The sequence below is a fragment of the Buceros rhinoceros genome, unplaced genomic scaffold, assembly GCF_000710305.1.
Source record: "Buceros rhinoceros silvestris isolate BGI_N320 unplaced genomic scaffold, ASM71030v1 scaffold33816, whole genome shotgun sequence".
NCBI lineage: Eukaryota > Metazoa > Chordata > Aves > Bucerotiformes > Bucerotidae > Buceros > Buceros rhinoceros.
In genome coordinates, this window is record NW_010419915.1 from 5,526 (window position 1) to 18,035 (window position 12,510).

The following is a 12,510-nucleotide window of genomic DNA, read 5'->3' on the forward strand; positions in this document are numbered from 1 at the left end:
TCATTCACTTACGGCCTCATTCAGGAACGCATCTGTAACTGGAAAATACGTATACCGTTCAGACACGGGCCTACTGGTGATAGACTCGGCCAATGTCCGTGATTTACATCTCACTGGTGGAATAAGGTGCTCAACCCAAGAGTGACAGTTACTGGGGAGGCACTTCAAAAAATAAATTGCCCTCAAAGCAGCCCACACCCTGGCAATCTTGCATTCAATTAAGACTTGGAATTTTTTTCACTGCTGGAAAAGAAACATACACTAAAATATACTGGGAAACACTATTGTAGAACTACTGAATTTTCTCTGAGTAGTATAAATGGTTTTCCTTAAGAAAATACTTCTCACGGAAAAGGTGGAATCTGCAAAGTAGCAGGTCTGAGTGGAAAGAGGAGAGTCAGTCTGCCTGTCCATACAGCGCCACTCACATCGTGCAGCCATCTGGGCCTGTGGTTCTAATCAAGATGTGTTTCTTCTACTCTCATTTCAAAGAAAAGTGCCAAGCCAGGCCATCTGAAGCAGAAAAGGATTTCACCTGCCTATAGTACTATTCCTCATTCCTAGAGGTTTTTATCAGTCCTAACCATTCAGCTGTGGTTGTCTTGGCACCAGCGTAAGCAGGGGCAACCGGAGGATAAAACTGACTTACTGAGTGCACTACTTGCCAGCGTGCTAGATCAGCAAATGAAGCAGTGGGTTTGTCAACACTACAATGTCTCCAGTTTCTTCTTCGAAATTTCTCTCAGGTCATTTTTTAAAGTAGCAAAAGAAAAAATAACTCTCCCAGCCTTCTAACAATGAAGACCATGTAAAATAGAAGCGCTTATACAATGAGGCTGAGTTAGTGATCCCTTTTACCTCCTCCTGTTGTCTTCTGCCACTATTTGCAGTCTTTCAGTCTGTTCAGTTTTCAGTGCAATGGTTCATGTACTCAAATCAAGTTTACGTTAATTTTGAAGATAAAATTCTTCAGTATCTGACACATTCTAGAAAATTTGTTCCTTTAAGCCTTTCTTTGTATTGTTTGGTGTAGTATAATCAAATCTATATAAGAAACTTTCTGTGCCTCTGTTTCTGATTGATTGTGACCCAGTTATACTATACTAAGTTCAGAGAATTGTTTTCAACATCTTATTCATAAGCTTCTCCTAAGGAACAAAACTGAAAAAAATGAGTGTTCTTTTACATCTGAGCACGTGTGAAGCTAATTCACTAGTTGCAAAAGATGAATCTTAAAAATAACCAAAATATTATAATGGTCATTTTGCTACATTTTGTAATGCAGAATTCCAGCTGCACAGCTATACCTCCCGGATACAGACATTGAAGAGATTTAACAAAGCTATTTCTTAAATTTCATTCACGTTGCTTTAAGTTTTTGGCCTTCTGCCCCCAAAAAAGGAGTTTTTGTTTTGGTTTTAATATATTCTCTCAGTGGAAGTTCTGAAAATTGTAAACTTGCAACTGAAAACTCAAGTCAAGGGCTTGAAAGGATTTGGACAAAGTTTAGAAGTAGAAGTTTTAAACTCTTTTTATTAGCTTAAAATATTGCCACAGTGAGTTAATCTGTTTCTTGGATTTCTAAATTATAGGGACACTAATGCAGATATATTAGTTGTATTTTATATTATATGTTATATTTTATGTTAATTACTTTCAGTGGTGCTTTGATATTATGACTTTACACAAGCTAAAACAAAGTTTCTAAAACCAAAAATAAGATATGCAGGAGTCTCTTTCACTCTTGTTTATCTGACCAACCTTTCCTGTACCTTGTTAATGCTGGAAATACTTCGAATTTTTAAAGGATCTCCAGAGGCAGCCACATTATCTGCTTCTCTAGTGTACTGCTCACTTTTTAATATTTTTATAACCTTAATTTCTATTATGTCTTTCATTCAGGTAATATCCCAAAATCCTTAGTGTCGGAAAAATTCTCAGTGGCTTCAAAAGCAGCTCCCGTAATGCTGTTGTGAAGTTTACAGCTATTGTATTTTTAGTGAGGATATGACACTAGTGTTGATTGTTTTATACCTGATAAATCCCTATCACTGTCACAAGATAAATGCATTTAGCCAATGCACAGATTTGAAATGGTGTGAAGTAAAATTGTTGCAAAGAGGAAAATATTCTGACATTCAAAGATGTCAACAGAATTTTCCTCTTCAGTTGGAAGACTTGATAAAGCTGATGGGGTATAGGCGAGTGAGTTCTGTGCCATTTAGTGTCGTCCACCTCCTGCCCAAAACTTACCAGAAAGAAATTTCAGGCCAGTTCTCTAGTAGTACTGTGTTTAATCTACTCCCTCACACAGCCTTAATGATGGAAACACTGAGAATCAAAGTGCTGAATCCTAACATTAAATTAGCTAGTACAGGGTTTTCAAACTATGCTCTTGTGACTGGTGACTCAGAAATCTTCTCAGATTTTAAAGAGTAATGAGCAAGGAGCTATTAAGGAAGGTGCGCTGGGGAAGGATCTTTTCCGGTCATCTTCTCACTCAGAAAGAAAACAACTTCCAAGCACTGCTATTTTAGATGTATATAATATATACACATTTTGTTACCTGTAAATTACCTGAACTATTGCAGGGCTAGCAAGAGAGCCTCTAGGTCCAGAAATTTTGTCAGGATCATTTGGCTGCTCACAGTTAGTGAGCTCCCATGCTGGGGTTTCACAGCCACTGTGCTCTGGATGTGTTGACAGCACACTGTGATGCTAGGCAGCGTTCTTCCTTCTGATTGTGCCTGGCTCTGCTTTTGTTTTCCTTGTGTGCCCCTTCCTAAGCAGAAGTGCTGTTACTAAGCATTTCAACGAGCTGTGTGAACATCGTGAAGAGACATCTGAGGTGTTAACAAAACATTCATATTTTATAGAATCTGTGTTTATACTGTATTTTCCTGCGTTATACTACACTGTACCTCACTTTGTGGCCATGCTTCATAGTAAAACATACTAAAACAAACATTTAAATGGCTTTGAGTTGAAAACTGACATTTGTGAGGAAAGAGATTTGTAATGTGATTTAATTGATTTATGTAATCAATGATTTTTGTAAAACCAAAACAAAACTCCACTGTTATGTACTATAAATGACTCCTTTGTCTTCTACAAAATTTAATTTGTTTACATGCCCTGCAGTCATACTGAGAAAACAGAATAAATGGCAACTCCTTTTTGGGCCTATTTGAGAAAAGAGTCAGGAAAGGGTGGGTGAGAGTAGCCAAAGGGTTAGGAGAAGGAAGAGACGAGCACTCAGCTAAAAAGCAGCCCAAGGGAAGATTACAAGTTCTCAGAAAAACAGATCAATAATGATGTTAACTGTGTAGCTGCAAGTGCAACTATTTGCATTTTTACAACATTTTTCCCTACTACTTCACTATGCCCAGGGTATCTAGAACAAGAGATAAATCACCTTTGAGAGGGCAGCATTTTTAGCAGAGTCAAAATCCTCCAGGTGCCACTGGCATTTTTCAGTACAGAACTACTAGAAACACCACTTACCTTCCCCTCCTATTGCTTGCTCAGTAGGATGCAAAGGTCTGAGACTGCTCTAATTTTCAAGCAACCCTCAAACAACTGTCCACTAATTTTGCCTCCTCCTTTTTCCCTTTTCCCTGCCTAGACCTTTCACCCTTTGGTTGCCTTGGGAACCATGATGAATTTCCACCTGGAAATTTCAGTCTCAATGTTAGATAGTCTCTTTTTGTTGTTACTGATGGCCTTCTCTCTCCACCCTCTTTCTCTTCACCACATTGAGACTTTTGACAGGTCAAACAATTCATTTTTGTTTCCACATTTGTGTCTGGGAAGCTTCCTTTAGTAACTTGGTGGTGTTTCAGATAGGACAGCTTGCCAAAACAGTACATAAGAAATCTCTTGGTACAGGGACTGGCCTGGTCAATTGAAACATATTTTTAAAAACATGGAGACAGTCTTGAGTGTTGACACAAAATAAACACCTACGAGCTACACGGTGATTTCCGACCACAGAATAAACGCTACTTAACGGCTCCACAAAATAAAAGCTATCCTAACCAACACTCTGTACATTGTCTTGCTGGTGTATTGAAACAGAGAGACATAAAGTGGCTTTGTTGTATATTTTGGACTCAGGACTGCAGTGCAATAGTAAAGGCTGTCACCAAAAGAAGACACAAAGTGCAAAAGCAATGAGTGAGGGATGACTGTGTCATAGAGAGTCAATAAATGTTAACTGGAAGGAATAAACCCAAGGGCCAATGAAAGCAGCCCTGTAGTTGAATGTATTGAAAGATAATCAAAAACCAAGACACAAAGAAGTGAAATCTGAATGCTGATAGCACTTACTGGCAATATGATGGTAAAGTGATCAAGAGAATTGAAACAAGTTAGCAAGGAAGTGCTGAAAAAGAAGAAATTGCAGGAAACTAAAAATGGAAATGAACATGATGGGTTAAAAAATGGCTGTTGAGTACTTGGAAAGCAAGTGCAACAAATAGTAATGGGAACCTGTCTGGGAAAGAAGAAAGGGTATCTACCAGCACCAGAAAGGTAAACAGAATGCCGCTCCAGAAGGATGGAAAGTTAAATTAAAGCAAACAATGGTGTCTCTTGGCTCAATCCAGAATGCTGACTGCTCTGTGCTTATGAAATGATGTGATGAAGTGTTTATGGCACGACACTATCCCAGGGAAGATTGCTGTCAATGTGAATTAAAGCTACACAAAGGCTCTGAAGGAGTATGGAGTTTAAACCTCAGTTCTGTGCTGCTCTTATTTACGTTTACATTCCCTGTGTTATCTTATCTAGAAAGAATGAAATTATTTTAATGTCAAGTAGTTCAGATGTAGGTTTGGTTCAGAAGAACCACAGATCATCTGCTAAAGCAACTGTACAACAAATAGGTGCTTGCTAATGTCAGCTTTTAAGTCCATCACCTCCAATTCATTATTCTTCCCTTGAAACTGTACCTCCTGAATTTTGATTTTATACAGATTTCCACAGAATTTAGAAGAGTACATAGCGACTGTGTGAGCACTCTGGGTATCCCAATTTTGTGCACACTGATCGCATAGTTTCATTTCATGAAAAACTCTGGGAGGAACTTTAAATGTTGACTTTGGAAAATTCTTGCCTTTCACAGGCTATTTCAAAAGGCCATTGGGAAGCGTGGCTAAGCCAATTCTGGATATGATTTATAGTCACCGGAATCTGCTTTAAGCTACTTCCATGGGAGCAGTTTGCTAGTGGGTTCCCTACTGCCTGAGACTCCGTAAGGCATGGAGTATTCCCAGCCACATCCTTACTGTTGTCTAACCCACACATAACCCTTCTATACCTCTAACCTGCCATCCAAACTCCTGTACTCCGTGTCAGGGGAGTGAGTGCAGAGTGATGGCATCAGCTGGACAAGCTTTGCCTCCCTCTTGGGGACGTCTTTGAGAGAGCCTTTTGCCAGACCAATAGTGCAGGTTTCCTGTATCACATCCTTCTGTGGGGCCAGTATGAATGGGCTGGAGCTGATCCTTGAAAATTTACTTCTTTTCATTCCTCCAGGGGACATAAATATAGGGTTGGGGGTTTTTTTACTATGAAAATGCCAAACCCCATCCAGCGATACGCACAGCCACAGCTTCAAAGATAACATTTTTTCACTTTCCTCTCCTCTTTTGCTTTTTTAGAAACAAGAAGGAATCCTTATTTTTATATTGTTGTTAGCCTTCAAGAGTGAATTGTCTGAATCTGTTTTTCCATGTTATTTATTTGAATTCTCACAGCAGCTGACCTCCAAATGCAGCACAGGTAGTAAAAGCTGCAATAATGTCACTCCTAGGTGTTCCTTTGCATTTGCATTAGTAAAGTGGATCCTAATAAGTTAGTAATATAAAAAGTTATTCAATGTCGGCAAAACCTCAGAAATACGTACAACAGAATAATTCTACTCTAGAGTAGAATCATGTTTTTCACCTGACTGTCAAGTTGAGGAATTTACCAAGGGCCATTAAAATCTTTCCCACTTGTCCTTTTGAAAATACCTTGATGACTTTTAGCCACAAAACTTCCTTATCTGACCATATATGAATCACTTCAACAGAAGCCACATTTCTCTTAGCAACCGAAGAATCAGTCTTAGCAACAAGACGGCTGGAGAATTTTGTTTTCATGTAGTTACTTGTGGACAGTACGTTCTGCTCTCTGCTTCCCCACGGCATTGCTGTTTCAGTGTTGAGTTAAGGAAGTGTGAGAAATGGTACAAATCAGATACTTGCTCATAGGAAGGACATCACTTGCAGGGCAAACAATGATCCTTCTACCTTTGATGCTATTTCCTTTAGAAGATAGTGACTGATATCTTTAGAAGATAGTCACTGATAGTGAGAGTACTGACTGTTGGAAAGCTCTAAATTTAAATTTTCCCTGTGACAGAATTACTACAAAGAAATGTGTGAAGAAGCTGACAGTTTCCAAAACCTTTACTTTCCCCACAGAAACCATAGTGGAGAATCAAAGTATAGCTCTAAAGGCTCACATCTCAGCCTCGCTTAGCTTCTGTTCATGTTGAGAACAGTTTAAAAGGGTGAATATAAGGTGACTTTTATATATATGTATTTCCTATAATTTCTTAGTAAGAATAAGTTGGGGAGAAATATTAGAGTGGGGGAAACTGGGAACATCAGAGCAGTTGCCATTTTGGTTACTACCTGGGCTGGAGTCTTAGCAGGACTGTTGGAGAAGCTTTCTGAGGAAGCAGCGCTAAGATGGCATTCATGAACACAGCAGCATTGTGGTAGTTTTTATTTCTCAGTCCCACATCTGTGCAAGGAAATGAGCTGACATATGTATTTTGATCCTATTAAGAAGTTCAGAGTGTGGGTAGAAATAGTAACTGCACTCACACCTCACCCATGTTCCCTCTCTGTCACCTCCTGTAGGGGCTGTTGACATTCTGCGTGCCGGTTTGATTCCCTTACTTGTAGTCAAATTGAAGACTGAGCCGGATGAAATCCAGGAGCTAATCCTTGATACACTCTCCAACTGCCTACGTGTGGAGGCTTCTGAAGCTGTAGCAAGTGGTGCCATTACTATACTGAAGGAAAAGCTCAAGCACTCATCAGTGGCCATCAGAAGCAAAGCAGCTTGGGTCCTGTTAGAAATTGGGTAAAGGAAAAGAAATCTGTCTATCATGTTTAAGTCCAAGAAAGTACTCATTTCACTAGTGAATCCACATCATTAGTTTATGGTGGTGTTCCACTACATGTTAAAGCCGTCACATTTAACATGAAAGGCAATATCAGCCCGCATGCGCACATGGGTACAAGACATCCTAACTGCTATAAATCACTCAGAAAAGCAGGTGCTGATCAGGAAGTGTCACTCCTTCTCCTCCTACCTGTATTCAGTATTGGCAGTGAAATTGGGATTTTTTTTTCCTGGTACAGCACACCTGAGAAAAAATTATTGCATGAGAAATCTTGTGAAAACAAGATTCTGACCACTATGGAGGCAGAGAGAAGCTCCCTTATTTTTTGGACAACTGCTCTCTCTCAAAAAATTAAAAGTCCTGGAAAACTTTCAGTGTGATTGAGAAAATTGTGTATTCGACACAAGCTGCTACATACGTCAATGATGGCTTGGAAGAAGCAATATTTTTATTAATTGTGGGCCAAACACTGGATGAAAGGAACAACTTAAGTCTACTGTCCTGCAATCACAAAATATAAGTGCTCAACAGATGTCTAGTTTAAAAAAGTCTGCAGATCATGTAGTTTGCATTCAAATTGGCACAAAACTGTCCTATAGCAAAGCCAGTCTTACTAGAGAGCGTAGATAAAATGAGTCATAGGAAGAAAGCAGAAACGCAGCTAGAGTAGGGACATCAGCTACATTCCAGGTCTCTGCAGTAGTTGGGCCATGTTAAATATTCCCCACACCAGACAGGCTGGAAAGAAAGAGAGAAAATTGACCTGGAAGAAGAATTAATCACAGACCCCTCATTGAGCAGGATTTTACATCTGTACAGGGTTCAACAGCCAGGTTTCTAACTGATTTGCCATTAGGACCACCAGCACACTTCACCCTGCATCCTGTTACATGCTGCTGCCCATCAATCTCCAGTGTATCATAGAAAGAAAAAAAAAATCCAAAGGTCACCTAAAAATAGCCTAAAAATGCTAAGCATAGGTTAATATAATATCACAGGATCGTTTGGGCTGGAAGAGACCTTTAAGATCATCAAGTCCAACAGTTAACCCAGCACTGCCAGGTCACTGCTGAGCCATGTTCCTCAGCACCACATCTACATGTCTGTTACCCCTCTAGGGCTGGAGACTCCACTGCTTGCATGGGCAGCCTGTTCCAATGCTTCACAACCCTTTCTGCAAAGAAGTTTTTTCCTGCTGAGCCATGTTCCTCAGCACCACATCTACATGTCTGTTACCCCTCTAGGGCTGGAGACTCCACTGCTTGCATGGGCAGCCTGTTCCAATGCTTCACAACCCTTTCTGCAAAGAAGTTTTTTCCTAATATCCAGCCTAAACCTCCCCTGGCACAAGCTTGAAGCCATTTCCTCTCCTCTCGCTACTTGGAAGTTGTAGATGTTGTTCTTTCAGGTAGTTGTAGAGAGTGGTACGGTCTCCTCTGAGCCTCCTTTTCTCCAGGATAAATAGCTCCAGTTCCCTCAGCTGCTCCTCAGAGGGCTTGTGCTCTAGACCCTTCCCGGGCTTCGTTGCCTTTCTTTGGACACACATATCATCAGTATTGTATCAGGACGCCAATTTAATAGACACCAGGCACCAACAGACAGCCCCTTTCTTTTCTTTGTGGCTGGGTAGTGGTGCTTGCCATCTGTCTAACAGTCAGAACATTGTGACTCCAAAGAGAACAGTGAGGAGGACTGTGTCAGCAGTGTTGTCATGAAACAAAGGAGGGCTGCAGGGGTCCGGGTGTGGGGAGAAGCTGTAGATAGTGCACAGTTAGCAGATGCATTCAAGAAAGCAACTGAACCCTCTTTTCTGCGCAGTACTCATCCAGAGGGGAAAAGCGTGCTATGGGACGAAGTTATTCCTGTGCTGGTGAGCCTGTTGGAAGATACAGACCCTGAAGTCCAAGCTAGTGCAACAGGAGCACTGATGTTTGCTGCTTTGAAACCACAGGGTGAGAGACAGGCGGTTCTGAGGATACTTTCTGGAAATCAAATTCTAAGGCAACTTAGTCACAAGCCTTTGCTCCCCTACCCCCCAAGTCCTCAGTTTCTGACAGTGTTAAAGAGAACATAACCCCCCCTATATGATTAGGACATTTCTTTTCTCTCTCTCAGGCAGCTGTTGTTGCTCCCCCCAGTGTCTCGGGGGGATAGTATATTTCATATTTCATTCAGCTGAAGTAGGTCAAGAAGTTATTTACCCCACCTGCACCATTTCCCACCAGAGTACTGCTCCCGAGGGGCAGCATTTTCTGTGCAAGTCCTGACCACACAGAGATCCACACATCCGAAGCTAGTCTGAATCACCAGTCCTCCACAGAGGAGCACTGCTTTCTGGAAACACTTTCTGTGGTTAGAGGCAGTTTCTCTCACAGCTGGGAAAGGAATGAATATTAATAAGGTCTGTAGTTCTCCCAAGTAACCTACATGACACTGAAAATCCTAACTGCTAAATTTTCAGTGTGATGAATGAGTAATTAGACATAAAAGACTCTTAATAACAGCAGTTGTGTTCCAGTCCTCCTCTGCAACCATCCCCCCAGCTTCCAAAGACAACACAGGAGTGGATCTCAGTGTTTGAAGTGTCTTTAAAAATAAAGGAATGGAGAATGTTAAGAGCATGTAACACCCCACGCCCAATAGTTTATCCTATCATTTGGTACCTCAAATATTCTTAGATGATCTGTTGCAAATGAAATAATAATGTGCAAGGCAGATAAAGTTAACTTAAAAAGATCTTTTTTTCTAAAAATACACAGCTGGCAGCTAGCCTTGGTCTTTAAAAGAAAAGCACGTCCTACCGCTTGCACTGCACTCTCCGGGGTGTTCAAAGCTGTAGCTGGGCAGGGAGTAGAAAGCAGCAATTGAAAAGCATGTTGCTTATACGTAACAACACATTTTAAATCCAGTTTATTTCTCTCCAGGGAGATTCTCAGCCCTAGGTGCTGGAAGCATTCCACCTTTACTGAAGCTGGTTGCTGAGGAAACTAGCAAAGCCCGTCTGAGTGCAATCAAAACCCTTACCATGCTGGCTGAGCTACCGGAGGGCCGCAAGACACTCCTAGATCATACAGATACATTTCAGCAGTGTCTGAATGATCCCTGTGAGGCAGTGAAAAGAGCTGCCGAAATTGCCATCAGTGTCATCAAATGGAGACCTTTCTGAAGACCTGATGTTTCGTATGGATCTATTGCCCTCTGTTGTTGTCTGATGGTAAAAGTTGCATGATCATGAGACCTTCAAAAACCAAAAGTCTCTTCCTTGGTTACGATGCATTGGTTACAGCTGAAAAGTCATTTGTCAACAGTTTCACTCTATATTGCAGGTCACAAGCAGAATAACGGGGGAAAAGAAAAGTTAGGAAGTCCAGAATTCTCTACTAGGAGTTATTTCCCAGATTGTCAAGATTTTCCTGTGGCACAAGAAACCAATCCTTTTTGGTTTTCTTCATAATGTTTTCTTCTTTTTTTTTTTTGTTTTGAAACCTCACCCTATCAAACACTAATCAGTAACTATTTATATTAGAAAAAAAAGGTTCATAATTAACCTCTCCAGCAGTCTTGTCTTTGCCAAGAAATTAACTTGAGTGTTTATTTAGAAATTACGTGTTTCTACAAACATTTGTTGAACACGGGGATTAGAACCGTTTAGAGCATCATCACAGAAAAAGCAATGGCAATGTCGTAGAAGGGCCTTCCCAAGAGAATTGTGAGACTTTTGCAGCCTAAAATAGAACAAAAAACTTATTGGCTCCCTTCTAACAAATGGAGTTGCTGACAAGACTTGCCAGCAGCGAATCTGGTGGAGACAGACCCCACTGCTCTGGGCTAAGAGCACCTCAGCCTAACCCTGTCCCTGTGATAAGATTTGTCCATGGGAGACTCCAACACCCCCAGCTAACGACTTCTCCAGGAGAGTTTGAGGAGCAGCCCTTGCTTTGCTCTGTCACACCACTCTTGCTCTGTCAGCAGCCTCTCCCTCAGCCTCAGCTGTGGTGATAGCTCCTGTGTTTTTAAGCTGGTGAGGATCTCAACAGGCAGGTTTTCTCCTTCCTGCTTGCAGCCAGGCTCAGGGCTGCCACATGCAGTTGTCCACACTTAGGGTAAAAGGAAAATAAGTCAGAAAGACTTTACCAAGGTAGTCCTCGGTAAAGCTCTGCTGGGGACAGACCCCACTGCCTCTATCTGTGATTGGTTATAGTACGGAACGAAAGTGCCTCTGTGTTTGTGGTAGTCCTTGGTATTTTGTAGTTTTGGACAGCTGTAATCTATCCTTCAAGTAGAGAAATTAACAAATACAATGGAAATGGGAGTGGTGTGCCAGAACTGAAGAGTTTTGCCATTGTGGCTCACTTTTGGGGGCAAAGGAGGGGACAAGAGGAAGGCGGATCCTAATGTTGCAGTCTAGGCCAACAGGAGCCAGACGAGCCAAGGTGAGAAGATATACAGGAAGGAGAACTGAAAATGACAATTCTCTATTTTGGGAAAATGGCGGGGAGAGGCAGGGATTGGCTTTTTTTAAAACTCAACAGTTTTTTTAAAAAACATTTTTATTTCATAGAATTAAGAATAACGTAGAAAGTTCAAGCTGTTTGTAGAAGCAAGACTATCCAAGAGGACATCAATTACCTGAAGGAAGTAAGATAGTTCCCATGTTTAGAGCTGATGGGCAGTTGAAAAGGTGAGAACTTCAGTAGAATTTGACTCAGTGTGTGGTCAAGGCAGACCATACAGATGTTTCAAATTTCTCCCTCTGCAGTTGCAAGTGTATAATTTAAGAGACATCAACAGGAGGCCTGGGTGAAGAAGTAACACAAGCTAGCAGGGCAAACCCTGGCCATTCTCAGTGATCGAGAAAGGCGGGATAGTGCAGCTGACTCAGCTTCACAGGAAGTGCCATTTGTGTTCACTCAGGTTTTGCTCTCATATGGTGTTTTGGTATCTAGAAGTTAACTGAGTTTTAGCTACGAAGAAGCTGCATCATCCATTTAAGGGGGTTACTTGTCAGTGCTGTTCTTCCATTGCAGAAACCCACTCTCATGCTGCAAACTGCATTACCCTTCTACAAAGCATGAACTTACTCTATAGGAATGACTGAAGTTAAAATGTTTCTCTTCCATAACCTGACCAAAGAGTGAATTTCCTCTCCTATAAAGATGTGATTACTGAGTATCGAGTCAGTTGGATTCACTCCCTCTGGGCAGCATCTTGGAGGAACTCTGCCTTTTAAACACACTTGACATACATAAGGCACTCACATGTAGTACGTATTGATGCCAGAGTGCAGCCAATTCAATAAACAGGAGCTGGGCAGCTTAATAACATGC

General features: G+C 41.2%; 1 protein-coding gene across 1 annotated transcript; it reads left to right on the forward strand.

The window, feature by feature from the left end:
* Window positions 1-6,914: 6,914 nt before the first annotated feature.
* LOC104487992 (rhabdoid tumor deletion region protein 1-like) lies at window positions 6,915-10,349 on the forward strand (the record flags this gene model as incomplete). The annotated part of the gene is made up of 3 exons (XM_010139119.1): window positions 6,915-7,140; window positions 9,002-9,135; window positions 10,108-10,349. Coding segments are annotated over 3 exons (602 nt in total), but the record flags the coding sequence as incomplete, so codon positions are not given.
* Window positions 10,350-12,510: the final 2,161 nt, after the last annotated feature.